The following is an 18,465-nucleotide window of genomic DNA, read 5'->3' as shown; positions in this document are numbered from 1 at the left end:
ACAGTATCTTGAACCTGATAGTTAGACAAGTGAAGTTAAGCCTATTTGTCTCCTGCTGTTCTAATTCAGTGAGTGCTCTGTGTTTGTGACCTGCGCTACCGGGGCACCTGACACTGCAATACTGCTGAGGCACAGGAGGAGATTACCTACAGTGCTTATGGAAATGTCTAGCAGAGGGAATTTTTAAGAACATGTTTTACTAACTGCTTCTGACAGTTGCTTAAGTATAGTTGATATTACTTCCAGAAAAGGGGATTATCTTTCACGGGTTTTCCCAGACCTATTTTGTAGAATTTCATGGCATACCAACATTAAAACCACAGTACAAATTTATAAAACAGCAGCAGTTTACTTATCTTGGGATGTGGCATGACTGTGTGTCCTTCTGAAGTTCCTTCCAGCCTGACTTTTCCCAATTCTCTGGGTAGCTGCATAGATTGCCATGGATCCCCTCTTCTCCTCTGTGCACTGCTGTGATTTTAGCGGTCAAAGCATCAAATGTGGAAATTTACAGAGGAAGCTGGTGACTTACATGCCTACACATAACCATGGTTCTTGTGCTGCACATTTCTTACCCTTAAACTTGGTGTTTGTACACATATTGTGATCTCCTTGTACTCCCCTTCTAGTTCTCTCAGCTGTTCTCTTTTTCTCTGGAAAGCACCATATTCTGAAGATTTTTGTGGACACTTCTGCATATTTAGAATTTGTCCAAAGTGTTTTACCATTCTGAAAGATCTTCGCATCTGACTGAACTGTATTTACAGATGAATGTCTGCAACAATGAGGGGAAAACAAAACAAAACAAAACAAAAACTCATTCAAATTTTATTTTGCAATAGAAGTAACGACTGCTATGGCAAATAAACTTCTATGTAACTAACTTTGTGAGGCAGCGAACATTTTTCCCTATATATAATGGATTAGAAGTATGTAATACATTGAGTCAGCCCTAAGATCTCAACACAGAAATAAAGAAGCAAGCCCCAAGACATTATCACCTTAGAAAAAAATTCAACATTCTTGAGTTCAATCTTCAGTATAACTAGCTGCATTACCAGCTAGTATAAATGAGCTTTTGATCCATGGTGCAATTTACATGCATTTATAGCGTGTTATAAACCCACACAATAATTTTATTTCTTCATCTAGAATTTGCTTCTTAGCCAGTTTTTTCTGAGAAGAAAACATCTTCAAGGCTCCATTAGAACAAGCATATTTGAAGATTCTGGTGAGAGATAAAAACTAAGTATGTCCAAAATGCCATTAAAGCTGTAAAGCTAGCCTATTTTTTCCCCCTTAAACTTAAGGATTACGTAGCTGATATGTAATACAAAATACAGAGCCATATTTTTTTTTCCTCATTATCATTATTTTTATTTTTGGTTTCTTACCCCATAATTTAAGGACAATTTGTAGATGCAGAGAACTGAGTTGAGATATGAAAACCATGCAAAACCCCATGCTTCATACAAAACAGAACTCTGCCAAGTTTAAGAGGTTCATATGAGCTTGTTCATACATGGCAAGGAGGAGAAAAGGAGATCTCTCTAAATCCCTTGGCATCAGTACTCTTTGTATTCCAATAACAAATCAAGTAAGTCCACACAGTATAAAATTTAAACTTAGTTTTATATTTGTTTCTGATGTTATCCTGTAAATCAACCAGAAGTTAAGGGTGTAACTGCCTTTAGATTTCTTAAATTAAAATAGAAATAAACCAAACTAAATTAAAAACAAACAAACAAAAAATCCCCTCTCCCCTAAATAAGATGATTTAAAACATATACATATATATATATATACACACACAAACCGGGCAATTCCTGCTGCAACAGTAAGTAAAGCCACTGGTTTACACCTAGAATTTAAGGAGGACTTTTGTTTTCTCCTGTTGTCCTTCAGATGGAAAAAAAAAAAATCCACCAAGCAAACATGCTGTGAGCAATATCTCACCCTTTAACATCATAACAAAGGTGAAGATCAAGCCCTCTTCTGCATAAATATTTAGGGAGAGCCCCTCAACACAAGGATTTTGAAACTTAAAAGGGTTTAGGCAGCACACAAGACATTTTGATGTTCCACTGAGAAACAAGATCAATAAACTGCAACCAAGATGAAATATTAGTTCCAAGATGGATGATAAGGTCCTTGCATAAATGTTGGATTTGAAGATAACTATGCAAGATATAAGGTATTATATATGTACTAGTTTACATTCAAATATTTATATTTTATCTAGAATCTTACACATACTAACGTGTAACATTCTGTTAAAGTACTAAATATTAATGTGCAATTTAATGGTGTTGGAAGGAAGGTAAATGACACCCATTACTCTACTTGTCCACTTCCTCCTCACCCGGCATTGTTTAAATTCAACCTATGGAGTATGAATAGCATAGCTGTCCCAAACACTTCATAAAGCAGTTCAGTATATCCAAGCAGGTAGTATTTACTTATAAGACTTGAACTGTGGTAGGGAAATGCAAGAGAGTTCTGTCATCATTGCTGTAGAGAGCAAGAATGGATGTTAAAGTAGATTTAACAACAGAAAAATAATAAGTGCAGGGCCTGGCAGCATTATGCAGCATTCAGCTTTATATAAGAGTAGGGGAATGGTTGCAGGAATTTTGACTCAGAAGACCAGCAGGGAAGAAATTTGAGCATGTACCATGGAGCAGTGAGTGATTGCATACTCCTGAGTCTACTCCAAATATTTTATTTTATGCATACATAAAGCTCAGCAGAAGTTATACCAGTTCAGTATGGGATAATATAAGAAAGTAACATATTCAGAGAAGCAAGTCAGGATACAATTACCATCAGCTTTGCCTTTCCCTAAGGTTTAAGAACCTGTAATTGAGAGCTGTGGGAAACCCCCATCAAATCAGGTCTAATATTATCAGAGTTTACTTAAATTACTGAACTACAAACTCAGTTTGACAAAGCTGCTTTAGTGTGCCTCTACTGTTACTCCATTTTAACTTTTATTACTAAAAACAAAATTGAAATGCAGGGCTTATCTTCAGGAAATTATTTAAATATACTTCTGTTGTTAGAATGGACTGCCCTTAATGAGGTCTGCACATGCAGTATAATATCTTGCTGAAGACTGATTAAATAGATCCTTAAAAAAATTAAAAAGGAAGCAAAAGAGCCCTAAATCAGAAACTTGAAGCCCAAATACCATTTTGAGCCTACTCTCACTTGGGCTCCACTGCTGCTTCCTGGAGGTCTGAGCTGCTTGGTGGGTGCTCAGATTGTCTGAATTTCATCCAGGAATATGCTGAGCTGTTGACATGGCAGATGTCAGAGTTGCATGAGTGGAATCTCTGGTGTGTTTGGCAGGAAATTTAAAGCTTAAAATTGGGTATGACTTTCAGGAACCTGAAAGCAGGTGGTACACTGCATCTTGAACAGGAACAGAAGAAACTGCCACTGACTTCAGTGAGAAGAGAGAACATGCAACCTGAGAGGTCAAGGATCAGTAGAAGTGCCCAGCCTGAATTCAGACCACTACTCACACTGCATTTCTTACAATGCTGTCCAGGCTTCCTACATTTCCCTCTCCAAACAGTTCATTGAAATCTGGATTCCTGTAAAGGCACAGTGAAATAGGCCATTCATTTGTGAAGCCAAAAAGGTGCAAAGTCAACTAGAAGGTCGGTCCTACTGTATATGCCAGTTCTTTGCAGGAGTTGTGAATGGCACTGAAGAGTAGAAGAAAGGAACAGGGCCTGTATCAATGCACTGTCCCTGCTCAGCCATCCCCAGAAACAGATGCCTCTAGAAAGACTACAGATGCCTCAGAAACCTGAGGTGCTGGAGCAATACCATCACAATTTAAATCTCAAAAATCATTCACAATAATTAACATCAAGAGCTATTCAAGGAATTTGTACTTTGGCCAAAATATTCCCAGCAGATGACATGGTCACTGAGCACAGAAAGCCCAAAATCACACCTATGTACATGCAATCAAACCCAGACTGTGGCTGTTATGAGGATGGGTTTAAAGTGCAATAGAATCAATGAGAAAGGAGAGTGGTTTTTATCAGCTCTCTTTCCTGAGACCAACTCAAGAGCACTCGGGGAAGAAGATTTACACTGCATTTGTTACATTGGTAATATATGTCTCCTTAAAAAAACTCCAAAATTCCCAAACTCCTCTTTCCTGGGGAAATGCAGAGTGCAAAATGATTTGCTGGCATGAGTGTAGCAGAACACTTAAGGAATAAATTCAAAATTTGGAAGAAGTTACATTTCTCATGCATGCACTGTGCTCTTGTACAGATACAGAGCACATACACATACACAGAGAACTCATGGTGCTGGAGATTCAGTCAGAAGAGAGAACAGGTAAAATTTATGAGGAAGAAAAATGTTAATCCTGCAGAGGACCAAAATTAGGTCTGCTGTGCCTATGAAAAGGATTGCACAGAATATAATGTTTTCCAGATTCCAAACTAGTTGGCAATTCCAATCCTGAAGGTTAAAATTAAAGACCAGCTTCACTCTGCAAAATGTAGTGGAGCTGGCAGAGTATTTTTCTTGCTTTTAGGTGATCAGGAGAGGAAATATGACAGAATGGCAAAGTAAAATCTATGAAGAAAGATGAAGCCGTTCTTAAGTTTACTGAATTATCAATTACTGACTGACAGTGAGACTCCTAAAAAATCCCACTGGTGCGCTATGACATTCAGTATGGATAGTGTGGATAACACTGACTGGTTTCAAAAAATACTGCCAGGAAATGTAGGAAGTGTCATTAGGTGTGCCAGTAAAAGCCAAAGGTACAAGGGATAAATGCTCAGTGCAAAATAAGAGTGTGGGAGTATTCTGTGGGTCTGCATAGGAATTTCACACAACTCTTCTGAGGCATTAAAACCCAACAAACTGGATTTTGCAGTGGTTTTTAAATTTTAAGTTGTTACCATATTCAAATTAATTAGGCAGTAACTTGTTACAAACTTCAGTAAGTAGCAACACTGCAACATTCTACATTCACTCTAACCAAAGACTAGCAAAATCTCTGCCCTGCTTTAAGAGGCTTAAAATGAGATGTCCATGACAGATATTTTTACAAACTCATCCCACTATCATTTCTGGTCTTAACTTCTGTTAAGTCTGCAAAATGTTTTTCATTTCAAGAACAAATACCTAGTAATTAATGCTTTGGGTTTCTTTTAAACAATCTAAACTCTAATACTTACTGCTCTAAAATAAAATAAATAACCAGCCATTACATATCTAATTGTAAGTAAATATGGCTCAGCTTTGACAAATTGAAAGGTTAGTACCAGACACCATGAAATCTAAGCCATATAAGAAATCCCTATCAGGGTACTAAAATCTTTCCATTTTGTCACACCCCTTTTCATATTGTGTACTTTCATTGTCAGAATACCTACATGCAATAAGAAAATTCTTAATAATGATTTTCACATTATCTGTAGGACCTTAAACAGAGGCAGTCTCCATTTGTTTAGACTGAATGGTTATCTTTATACACATCTTTATTGTCACTGAATTACTGTGGCTTGATTAAAGTTTAATGACATGGCTACTCTGGTGATGAGTCTCTAGAGACTACCACAAGCTGACAGATCTATTTGTTTCAAAGATAACAGAAGTGCTAAAAGTACATAAAAGCAGTAGCTGCACAGTTTCAGATTAGCACTGCCTTCTTTAAAGACACGAAGTGCAGTGAGTACAGCCTGAGCCTGTGATGTTACTCACACATTGCTCAGGAGGCTGCCCCACAGAGCTTGAAAAAGAAAAGCCCAAACAAAAAAATTACTTAAAAATTAAAGATCTCTATCAAGAATTTCTGAAGAGGGCTTCCAAGATGTTTATGTTTCAGAGTTCCATTTCTTCAATCTTTTTGTACACAAGCTATTCCTATTGCACTACAGAGATCTCCAAAGTGCAATAAAACACCACAACATTTACAAGGGATTTCTCGTTGTGAGCCTTCTCTTATCTGTTCATACTAGAGCTAACTAGCATGAACAAACCAAAACCATGACAGATCCCCTTCTGCAGCAACAGAAAACACTAACCAGGGTCTGCCAATGCAGACTCAACAAGTCCTAACATTTGCATCTGGGGGGAGTATTGGCATTAAAAATGGTATTAGCATTACTATATTGTTAAAATACTAGAAAAGAAATTGGATTCTTGAACATAGGTGGGAATTAGTCATCTTAATAAATAGTTTAAGAATATGAGTTAAAACTCAAAAATTAATTTTTCACTGGAGGTCATTGATATTAAACATAATGTTGATTTGCCAATATTTATTCATTCTATGCTAACAATAAAAATTCATTCTGGACAACAACCAAAAAAGGATTAGCTCTTAAAAACAAAGAGCTAATATGTATTTTCTCACATCTAAGCAACAGTAATTTTTTTAATTCTGTAATAGTTTCTTCATGGTTAGGACCAAAAATGATATGGTCATAACACTTCAGAAATGCAGTGGTGCAGAATCTAATCCAATGCATTTAAATATCTTTATTGGACTTCCAAGGTCCAATAATTACTTTGCATGGACTACCAACATCCAGCTAGTATGAGTCAGTGAAAAAATTGGCCATATTATCTTCAGCAATTAGAAAAACTTCACCTATAAGCAAATGGACGGATTCTGCTGTTTTTAACATTAACACTCCACTTCAAAAACAAACAAAAGGCTAAATATTGGCTGTAACTTGCAGTTGTCATCCCTGAAGTAGGAGGGCCTACATTAATGTGTTCTTTCAGTAATCTCTGGGGACTGAGGGCTAGATAAGGCTTGTGGTGTTTCCAGCTGAAATTTCCTGATGCAGACAGCAGAAATGCAACCCTTCCAGTGAGAACCAGCATTCCCTGCATGTGCTGTGCAGAGTCCAGGCACACCCTATGTCTAACACTGCATGCATCAAACACATTCTGCATGGAGTAGTCAACTGCAGTGCATTTTCAGTTACCTAGACGTTTCCACACCCTCTGTGGTGTCCCAGCAAGGGCACTGCAGGAACACCTGGGGGTTCCAGCAGTCAGGAGCCACAGGGAGGCTCAGTACAGCAGTTCTTGTTGGACTGACAAGTCTAATATACAGAGATATTGGACAAATGGTGATTCCATGCAGACAGAATTAACAATCTGGGGGGAGTCCAAGGCAAAAAATCAATGCACACACATCTAGAAGTGAGTCCTGACAATGCTCCAGGGGAACCAACCACCCATTAAACTGGTTTCACTTTCACCTGATCTATTCAGGCACCTTTCACACTTTTCTGACAGTGGACTCAGAGGAAGTTGTGCACAGATTACTCCAAGCAAACAGGGGGCTGTTAACTCAGCTACACACCTAGTGGGTAAAGCTTAACAAATGAGTGTGAGCTTTGAATATATGATAGCCTGCTAATTAGAACAGTAACAAAGACCACGGTCTAATATTCTTCACTAGGCTCAGAGCCATAAAAGAAATCTGTCAAGGTCATGCTTTTGTCACCCCAGACAGCCTCAGGTGGCAAACTCCACACTCCAATGCTGAAGTTTACTCTTTTGTATGAAAGATTTTGAGAATCAATTAGGTACAAAAATACCAGAAAGAGAACAAAACTCACCTGAGAAAGGACATCCTTCACTGCAATCCATACTCCTATGCTAATCATGCATTTTATTCACAGGATGTTTCTATTTATACACTGTATCTTTGAGCCTACAGTTATAAGTCAATGAGGCCAAGTAATTAATTTTCAATTAAATTTTGTTTATCAAGATTTAAATTGAGTGCTAGACAAAATTCGCACACAAACATACTCCAGGTGCAAAACAACCTGTAAATATTAGAGCTTCGCAGAGCAGTTTTCTATATGAAAGCATATAACTTGCAGATAAAATTTTACTACACCACAAAATATGAACTATAGTTTACAGCAGAAAAAGCCACATTTATTCCCATCTCCTGATTTTCACATTGGAACATCATAATCAAAATACTGTAAGAAATACATTTGTATAATTTAATAGTTTAGTAGCAGAGATCCTTTTGCCAGAATTAAAATTTAATAGCATTACTCACCTGGACCAATTTTTATCAGAACACCTACGCAGTAAGGGCCCAATCCTTCTTTCACATTAGTTTACAATGTCAGAACCAAACTTCATTTATAGCAGCATGAGAAGATAATCTCATGGGAGAGATCACTGAAGTGCGATCTGTTACTCTGCTAATATAGTTGGGGTTTGTTTGCTTTGGATTTGTTTGTGCTTTTCTTCAAACAAACAAAATTAATTTCAAATTTTTTCACGTTTCATATGAAACTGGTACTGGCAAGAACCGAAAGAAGTCAGCAAGACCATCTCGTAGTATCAGTGTAACTAATACACTCATTCAGTGTAGCTAAACTCACTCCTTACTGATGGCTTCCCAGCCACTCCCAAGAGCACCCTGTGACCCCGCAGTAATTTTCAGTGAGTGACTGTCAGTAAAGCTCCAGTTGTTATCTAAACCAAATTTCGTAAGACTCTGAGAACCCCTAAGCACTGTGGTCTGCAACAACAGCAGACTTTCGTAATGCTTTAAATACAGCCACAAATAAAAAAATACAAAAATATAAATTTAGACCTAGAAAAATCATCACCAAACTAGGACTCATTAAATATTTACTGCAAGTTTGCTCATTCTGGGTATGCTTAACCATGCCAGAAATATTTGGAATTCTGACCTCCACAAATTCCCAACATACACCATGAACAAAATGTTTCTCAAACTATTACAACTTGTATTTTAAAAGCCCTCCAAAAAGCCAGGGGGTGGGAATCATATGTTTCAATTTTTTTCATTAAAAGGAAAATGTTTTTATTTTACCCATTCCTCTTCCAATCATAAGCAATTAATCCAATTCAAGTGAAGTTGCATTGCATATCCACATGAAATACTCACTTATTTCTCAAATATACTATTCCCTAGATGAATCTTCAATTACCTTTTTAAATGAGGCATCTCTCTGACTCCAGCTAATTGTGATTTAAGGAATTAGAAGTCAGACACATGGCAGAAGGACATGTAGCTTGCTTCATTTTTATTAGTTTCTATATCAAAATGTAAATAACTTAAACACTGAAGTGCAAATTCACTGACAGAAGTCAAAAAGCATATCGTGAAAAAGAGATTTGTGGAATGAAATGCCTGCCTTCACATGCAGTTATAGGATTTTAGTTTTAATTTTTTTCTCATAAATCAGAAAATTATTTCAGGATGTCATCAAGCTGTAGACACTCCCATCTTCTTCACAAATCTAGACAAGCTCTTTCTGTTCAGAAATATAAATGAAATTGCCTTTGCTTGAAACCTTCCCAAAGTGTGCCTCATCGCTAGTTATCAATCTGTCTTATCCCTAGGTTTCCCTACAAACAAAATTTCATTCAAAAGTGTTTCAGCCCTCACAAATTTAGGCTCTGATGCAATCCTCGGTCCCATGGATAGCTCAAAAATTCATCCTGTAACTTTAACAAGCTTACTGAGAAAATATGAAGGATTACAGGTGGTTGGGTCACGTTATTAAAATTTCCTCAGAACAGAGTAGGTCTGAACTATGATAAAAGGGCTGTCCAGAGGGGTTTTCATGCCTGTGTACCTGTTACAGTGGAAATGCATATTTCAGTTTAACCACTGGTATTTATGATTCTAGAAATACCATTAGCTACTATGGTGATGAAAATTGATTTCACAGTAATTTTGAAACTTTTAACTCCATTGGATTTTGTACGTGACTGTAGGAATCTGTTTACAGTCTCCCCTCCTGCAGCTATTTAAACATCTACACATGGTAATTTAGCAGCCTGAAGTATGAAAAACATGAAAGGTCAGGTTTCCACACTTAAATTAAGAAGTCCTTCTGCTTTGTAAAATGTCGCCAGCTTTTTGTTATTCTCTTGCAAGTTCAGCCAGAGATTTTAAAATGAGACTGAAAGATTGAAGTGGTTTGTTGTTGTTGTTGTTTTTGGTGGTTTTTTGTTTTTTGGTGGGTGTTTTTTTTGTTTTGTTTTGTTTTGTTTTTGTTTTTTTCCTGGTAGTAACTGTCCTGCTTTTTTCATACACCTGCATTTTATTGTCAGCATATCTTGTCATTTATTCAGATATATTGCATGAGCAATTTCTCACATTGCATCTCATGAATATATAATCCACACAGAAAATTAGCACACAGCAGTTGGTATGCTCTTAGATGAAAAATCTACCAAAAGCTTTTTTTTTCACATTTTAATTGTATGTTCATACCACCTATGCAATTTCTATGCTTCAACTGCAATCTTACAAGGCACAGAACACTATAGACAACCCTACCAAACCAAACATTCTGCATTATCAGTTACATTCATATTTGAATTTTCTTTTTCAGCCTCTTTTTTTACCTCTTTCATATTTTCTTGTTTTCTACCTGCTTATTGACATGAGGGGAAAATGGATAGTTGTTATTGATAGCTACCAAAAGACCTGTTTAGTAAATCTTTTGACTTGACCTCTTTTTCTAGGAACATAAAAAACATAATACCTATTTAAAATCTAACTGCTCCCAGCACTTGAATATTTCACCTAGGAGAACAGCCAAAAATATGAAGCCTGAGAGAAACACAATAGTGGATGGCAGCTAGAATTTAGACAAAATTTCCAAAAATAGTTTAGCAGTGAAAAATGCAAGTGATTTTCAGGAAGACTCAGAATTCCTGATCTCATTTTCATTAATTATTCAGAATAATCTAAAAATTCTACATGTATGCTGAAAACAGAGCTGACCCTTATCACCAAAACCTTTTAAGTGGCAGCATTCTGAACAACCTCTGGAGTTGCAGGAAGGGGCAAGAGCAAGCACACAGCAGTTGTACAATATTCTCACAGCTCATGGCACATTAGGTTTGGATGCTTATAGAATGGGGGAAGCCAAAAGCATTTTTTTTTCATCTTCATGAAAAAACCCAGGGCAGCATAGATGAACTCAATGAGTGTGTTTGGGAATGTGTCACCTTCTGTCTACTCTACATGCATCATCACCTTCAGATGCCTAAAAGATTTCAGTTAATGCTACACATGATGGCTCATTGCCTACCAGCGAGTTATTATTATCATCTTCTAGCCCAGTTCTGAATAAAATGCGTGCATTACTTTTGACCTAAGAAGAACTGTATGGCTCAGTTTGAGCTTATTGCAAACACCAGCTCCTTTCCCTGTGGAATAATACAGTTGAGATCAGCTGAAAAATTCAATTATAGGAGCTTTCTAGTTTACTGGAACAAGAGTGACAACAAACTATTCAGAATTTCACAAATCTGGGATCAATTTATTATTCTTGATTTATCTTTCAGAATTTAAATGCAGTCTCCTAGCCCCTTCTCTTCCCTCATCTTACCCAGGGATGTAGGTAGAGTGAAAACAGAGTGAAGGTTTGGGAGCTAGAGAGAGATAGGCAGACAGACTGAGTAGGTTTAATATTTAAACTTGCCTATTAACTAAAAAAAAACCCACGAGGTTATGTTAGAAAAAAATTCTCTTTGTAGCTGCAGATATGTACATAGATGAAAAATAAATCATCTCGCACCCATGCCCTATGGCAATGAGCTGCATTTATTAAACAGGGAGCCGTATCAGCAGTCTGGAGTGAAGCAACAAACAACTGTTCATTCTCTTTTGACTACATTCAAGAACTATCTTGGTCAGACCATTTTTCTCTAAAATTCCTGTCCATTGTCAGTAAAAATCTTGTCAGCCAGTTTTGTTCTGATATAAATTAAAGTAAGTCATGCTACTTACTAGTTGCAACACATTGTAGCACCTCTTCAATTCTGGTTTGTTGACTGAGGGTGTTTTAGTCACAGCCCAGGTACCCATCTCAAAGGGAGCAGGACTCTGATTGGCAGAACACAAATTTGTAACTGTAAAAATCTCCAAACCTAAATCTAAGCAAAGCAACAAACAAAACAAACAAACAAGTATTGGACAACAAACTTTGTCTGAGTCATACTGACTTACAAAAGGTAACAACCTAGTGTTCAATGCAAACAATTTAACCAATGCAACTCTACAAGAAAAATACACCTGGTATTTTGGGTAAAAGAGGTGTCCCTCTACAGTGTCAGTGCTCAACCAATCTATTGAGCAACAACACAAAGCGAATTATGCAACCTCATCGATAACCTGCTGGCACAAGGCATTGCTTATGCAGAGTAATCAAACACATGGTAATACAACCAACTGTCATATCCATTTTGGTTAACAAACATCTAGTAGACAAACATAAACCATGTTAGATGGCTTATATTTAAAAAAATCTTCAGTAACTACAGGACAACCCCTTTAACAGTCATTGGAAAAGGGAAATAGTTTAGTTGTAAAGGACTAAAACAAAACAGTAATCTGTGTGCACACACCAACTGCACAACAGTCACGAGTGAGGAGGATAAAGAGGTTCATCTTAAAATGCTTGTTGATTAACACTAGTATCCAAAGGCCCCTATTGGAATTAGGTGCTGCTTGTCCCAACTGCATCAATTTTTTTATATTATGTAAGAGAGATGGTCCCTGTACTTGGGATTTGACAATATATTCTGGAAATATGCCTATGCCCAGAAAATGTCAAAATGTTGACAGGTTTTTCATCCTGCTTTTGCAACATGCTAAGCTTTCCACCTCTGTGCTTTTAATTAGGAGAGTCTTGTATAGAGCAGCTAAAGGACAAGCAAAGAGAAGTGGAAAGAAAATGCTCTTTCCTCCAGTCCCCTACAGTGTTGATCTATTCCTGAAAATACCATCCAGTTACAGGGTCAGCACAGAGTTGCAGAGCTCCTTAGACAAACCAAGTCATGCATAAGCAGAGTTTTTGGGGAGAGTTTTTCACTGCCAGTGAACAAAACTTCAAGTCTACGGAAGCACAGAATCATAGAAAGCATAGAATCTTCTGGGACAAAAGAGATCTTTTGAGAGCACTGAGTCAGACCCCACAGCTCAGCAGGGTCAGCTAGAGCAGGTTGTGCAGGACCATGTCCAGATGGGGTTTGGAATGTCTCCATGGCTGAAGTCTAATCAAAGTCCTAGTGTAAGTTTGGCTCCCTCTGATTTTCAGGAAAGACTGACATATTTTCTTACGAGAAAGTCAGCTTGGTTTGGTGCTATTGTTTCAGTCTCTGTCAGTTCAAACAGCTCTGCAGCAGTTTCCTCTGCTTCTTTTCCCAACAGAAGGGCTAATTAATTATTTTTAAGCAGCACTTCGGGTTTTTATAAAAGCTGAAATCAGCAAAATCTTAACAACTGGAATAGTCTGTACCATTAAAACACAAGAATATTGTATTCTCTGGCCATAACCTGCTGTCATCCAGTATGGGAACAGTGTCCTAGGCTGACACATAAAAGACAGCTAACTAAAATGCCACAATATTCTCTTCCTGTTGCCAATTCATATCTAAAAGCTGAGAGAAAAATACTCTCCTGGTGACAGCTTTGAAACAAGTCAATGTGTGACAGTAATCAGTTCTCTTCTGTCAAGCTGGATTCCAGGAAAAAGAATAGGCTTTTTTGGGCTACGTGCCAACATTGTCAAGGAATAAGAACAAAGGCATAAAGTAGTACTCAGCTAAATCCCTCAGAAATAAAGACTATGGGCTTTCAGTGAAGAGAGCTGCTGGCTACCTGAGAAAAGGACAATTCTGGCAGATTGAGAAGTCAAGTTGTAGTTCGTGGCTCAAAGAAGGGCTCTGAAATAGAGAGCAGCAATAGAAGAGGACATGTTTGTGCAACAGGTTTGTTGAGATTTTGCAGGATTACAGAAACAAAAAATAAATATTTACCAATGGAAAAAAAATCCAGTTATGTGGGGAGAATCAGAGGGCTTCACATCATCTACAAGGATATGATAAAAATCAAACAAAGAACCAGTACATTAGTAATGTCAGTGCTATCTGGAGTGAGGGACCGATGAATGGCAGTGTTTGTGATGGAAAACTGAGGTTCAGAGCCTTATCACATCAGGGAACAAAAACTGAACATAAAGATGAGACTGAGCAACATATAGTCCCACCCTAACGACAGAAAAACCTCTCCTATCTTTTTCTGTCTCAGAGCTCTTCCCTTTTGTCAAATCGCAAGAGCAAAACATCTGAAACTGGGGAGTAGAACACCTGTTATGAGCTTCTGGAGTGACATCACTGAGAGAAAATTGTCATTTCCTTTCTCAGTCCCTAACTGAAGGTCTGTCTGTCCTTCTCCTTCACAACAGAAGAAAAACCTTTAACAATACTGAAGAAGCTGTTCTGTAAACCCAGGCATACGAATGTGAAAACCATATCTGTAAAGCAAGTAAGCCTTGACTGGCTTTAATCTGTGGTCTAAATGCAAAGAGACTCCTAGGTAGTATCACAGAAATCAGGGGTTAAGAGACCTCTGGAGACCATCTAGTCCAACCCCACCTGACAGGCTGTTGTGTGTCTATTTCCTCAGCTTCTCCACTTCTACTTTTAAAACCCTCCCCTTTGCTTTGATTTACCTTTAACTTCAGTGACATTGACATAGCTGCTAGCCTTTCTGTCTCTTATGGCACTTCACATGTTGACAGAAGGTGTAATCCATATCCTTAGCACAAAATCTTGAGATATTTAAAAATTAAGATGAAACTCCTTTCTCTTGGTTGTGTGGAAGTCACCAAGAACAAACCCTTCAGGGTCCAGGTAGCCCTTCTTAACAACAAAAAGTCTTTTTTCAGTAGTTAAATGATACTGTGCCTCTGGCCAAAGTTGGTTAAGAAACGTCTGTGCTGTAAATTGGAATAGAGAACAAAACCTGATTTAATGCATAAAATAATTCTTTCCACATGCCCCAGGCCCTTCCAAAATTCATTAAACTTCAGAATTTCATAACACTATGCCAACTAAAGGGAATAGCAAGGTGTAGAAAAGGTAAAGGATTGATGTATTTAAAGAAGAGAAACACTCAATCTTTATTGCAGAAAAAAAAAAAAAAAAAAAAAATTGCCCAAACATGGATTTACTGCCCTTGCCCACTGCCCTTCCTCTTTGTCTTTGAATTCATTCAACAATTCTCTGAAGAGAACACTGACTAAAGAGCAGGGCTCACCATACATGAGTCAAGTTTTCAGCAGCATGCGTAGATTTTTTAAGTTCTTCCCATGGTTTTACTGCTGAATTCCTGTTGAGCAGTGTTTGCTATGTAATTAACAGAAACATAATAGTCATCAACTAACTGGACAGGGCAGATCTTAGGCTTTGATCTTGAGACTAAACTTCTTGAAAACAAATCTCAGTAGAAGTGGAATCTTGCCAGCAGCTACAAGGAAAATACCAGTTATCTCCAGCCTTCCAAATTTCACACCCGAGGCAAAAGGACTCCTGCTGAACCCAGGAGGCTCTAGGTTCAAAATAGCGTTTGCACTGTGCATCCATCACTGGTGATTCAAGTGCTTTTGGTCTCTCCTTTCATGACTAGAGACCAATTCTAATCATTTGCCCTGCACAGATTCTCCGACACCGTTACGCAAACACGACAGAGCCGAGCCTCAACGCACTCGGTATTTTCCTGAAAAGAAAAAGCAAACAAACCAGGAAAAGTCTGCTGAAAGTAACCAAATAAAACAGCCTGAAGGAGCTCAAAAAACCCCCCAAACCCTAACTTGTAGTTTACTCTAGGCTCCTTCTCTAAAAGCTTGAGTGTCACATCTGAGACAGTCAGAAAGAAATCCCCGTCATCTCAATCACATGGTTTACGGGGCTGGGGCTCCGAGAACATCATGACATTCGTAACGAGGACTCAGTAAGGATCGCCCGTTTCTCTCTGGAGTCAACGAGCACCTCGCTGTCACGTCCCTGTTCCCACACTGCAGCCAGAGCACAACGCCGGCAACTTCTGCAGCCGTCCCGAACTCCCGCAGCCACCACCTCCATCGCTCCGGCGAACAGCTCCCGACCGGCCGCCGCCTCCCGCATGTCCCGGCCGGGCACCGGCTGCCAGGCAGCGGTTCGCAGGTGCGAGGAGCGCCGCGCACGGCGCTGCCCTGAGCGGGGACGGCGCTGGCCGGGGCTGCCCGCGCCCGAGGCGCCGCGCTCGGCCCCGCCGCAGCCCTCACCGCCCCGGGGGGCGCAGGGCTCCGCGGGGCCCCGCCGCGAGGGAGGGCCGGGGGAGGCGGCGGGGCGGGCGGGGGAGGAGTGAGGCGGAGGGCAGGGCCGGGAGGCGCCGCAGCGCCGGGGACGCGCTGTCGCTGCCCCGGCGCGGCCGGAGCGGAGGGTCCCGCCGTCCTTCGCCGCCGCCATGGCCCGGCGCCCCCCGCCCGCCGCCCCCAGGTAGGGCCCGCGCCCCTCCCCGCGCGCCGCCGCCTGCGCGCGCCGCGTGAGGGCGGCCGCGGAGCCGCCGGTGCCGCGGGGTGAGTACCGGCGCCGGGCGCCCGCGGGGCCCCGCTCGCTGCCGAGCGCCCCCGGGGCTCTCCGCGGCGCGGGTGCCCGCGGGGCGGACGGGGGTCCCCGGCCTGAGGACGGTCACGGAGGAGCCGCGCTCGGGTCGCGCGGTGCCCGCGGGGGAGCGGAGCCGCTGCCGGGCGCGGAGGGGCTCCGGGAATTCGCGTGCGGCCGCGGAAGGGCGGGCGGAGCGCTGCACCTGCCAGGAGGTGGTCGGTCGGTCGATCGCTCGCCGCGGCTTTGCCCCTACGGCTAGAGCAGGAGTTAGAGGGCTTTTCTTACAATAGAAAGAAAATATAGACATTGTCGTCTAAATTTGCTCTAGCAGCTGGTTTTCGTGCCGTAGCATCTCGAGAGAGTCGGTAAGTTAATTAGTGCTTAACGATACCTTTAGGATGTTGTGCTTAAATCACTTCGACGCATGTCCGCCACCGCGTAAATCAGATTGTTTCACTATGAAAGGAAAAGCTAAAAATCGCTGTAGTTCTGTTATCCTGGCTCCACCAAAAGCGCATGTATAGCGGTCATGAAGAACCGATTAGCGCTAAACTTCCTGCAAGACGGAAATGGATGCACGGATAGCAGAGCCTGCCGGAGATGCAAGATGTGGTTAAGCATCATTTTCAACAATCACTAGTAAATTGCATTTCGATGGTAGCAGGCAGACAGAAGTATTATAGAAATTGTACCCTTTAAGACTATCGTAGATAAAAAGCATTACGTTGTCAATGATTACAATTCGTTTTGGTTTAGTTGCTCCCAGTGCAATTTCAAAATGAGTCGTAAAAAAAAAAAAAAAAAAAAAAAAAAAAAAAATTATAGAAATAAAGTTTGGAGAACGCACAGCCTTAAAAGAAAGATGGTGAAACGATGTATAACTACCTAAACACACAAAAGAGGAACTACTTGGGGGAGGGGGGGACGATGACACCTGAGTGGGTGATAATTACTTTGAGGAGAAATTGCTTCTATTTACTAGAAGGAAACAAAAAGCTTTAACACAATCCCTTAGAGACACTGGAGTGAATAGTGTTTCATATTAATAAATATTTGCTGACCAAAGCTTAATAATGCTTTTGCACTTTGATCTGAATTGCCTGATCTAGGAATAACCCTTCCCAATTTTTCCTTTGGCATTTCAGGGTGAACTGAAAAGGATTTACCTTTTATTTTTTGGCAAGTAATTTTTACACTATCAATAACAAAGAGCTTATAAATTTCATATTTTATGGGAAGTCACAATCAGAAAGAGAGAGGGATGCAGACAAGAGAGACTTTTAAGTTATCTGATATGACATCTTGTATTTCACTCTACAAAAATTGGGTAGAATGCAATCTTAACCCCAAGATAAACAGATATTCCAACAAGACAGTCTTAAAGCTATCAAGAATTGGACGAGCTGCTGCTTTCCTTGCCTTCGGTCTTGTTCTCATTGTTACAAATTTACCTTCTCATAAGCCTACAGCCATCTTCCAGCTCCATGATTGTTACTAAGCTTTTCATGAATGTGTATAGAAACTGAGGAAACCAGTCCTAGTCTATTTCAGAGCTCTGGTCATCTCTTCACCACTGCTATAGGCTTATTAACCCAGAAAAAATTACCTATTTCTGTAGCAAGACCAAGGCATGTGAGCAAGGTACCGCTTTCATCTTCCTGAAGAGTGATTCTCTTCCCAGAGCTTAAGCAGGTCAGACTTCCCTACACTAAGAACTACTGTTCTCTCCTTCATGTCTTTTATCTCCTGAGGCTCACTGTTGACAGCTGCTTGTTATTTGTTAATCAAGGTAACACTTTCTTTGCTGAAGCTTTAACTGTAAGCTTTCTGTCTGTGAGAAGGATCACAGGAGTCCAGCAAAGGTGACCAGAACAGCAAGTAGTTTATTCAGGTCATTCCTGTCTCCACCAGGAAACCTTGTGGAAATAAAAAGCACATCTGGGAAACCATGGGACAGATAACTTGTCCTCATACACCTTCAGCTCATTATGCCCACCATACAATATTTAGGCAACTTTT

General features: G+C 39.9%; 1 protein-coding gene and 1 long non-coding RNA gene across 5 annotated transcripts in view; one reads left to right on the top strand and one right to left on the bottom strand.

Moving 5' to 3' along the window:
- Window positions 1-383: 383 nt before the first annotated feature.
- LOC120757199 (uncharacterized) lies at window positions 384-18,150 on the bottom strand. Of its 2 annotated transcripts, XR_005702411.1 has the most exons (5): window positions 18,053-18,150; window positions 16,838-17,002; window positions 11,807-11,902; window positions 576-775; window positions 384-471 (listed from the first exon to the last, which is right to left on the bottom strand). It is a non-coding gene; the product is annotated as an uncharacterized LOC120757199 (long non-coding RNA). The 2 variants fall into 2 exon arrangements; XR_005702413.1 differs by lacking the exons at window positions 384-471; window positions 576-775; window positions 11,807-11,902 and adding an exon at window positions 16,602-16,701.
- SPHKAP (SPHK1 interactor, AKAP domain containing) overlaps window positions 15,807-18,465 on the top strand; it is a 65,756-nt gene continuing 63,097 nt past the window's right edge. For 2 of the 3 annotated variants that reach the window (XM_040074371.1, XM_040074369.1), the window contains exon 1: window positions 15,807-16,023. In XM_040074371.1, coding sequence (XP_039930305.1) covers window positions 15,983-16,023 — 41 coding nt within the window. In that variant the 5' untranslated portion in view covers window positions 15,807-15,982. Of the gene's footprint in view, window positions 16,024-16,668; window positions 16,812-18,465 lie in introns of those variants that run through there. The other variant, XM_040074370.2, reaches the window with a different exon arrangement.

Source organism: Hirundo rustica, chromosome 10 (assembly GCF_015227805.2).
Source record: "Hirundo rustica isolate bHirRus1 chromosome 10, bHirRus1.pri.v3, whole genome shotgun sequence".
Taxonomy (NCBI): Eukaryota; Metazoa; Chordata; class Aves; order Passeriformes; family Hirundinidae; genus Hirundo; species Hirundo rustica.
The sequence above is the reverse complement of the archived record's forward strand: the minus strand, read 5'-3'. Positions and strand labels throughout refer to the sequence as shown.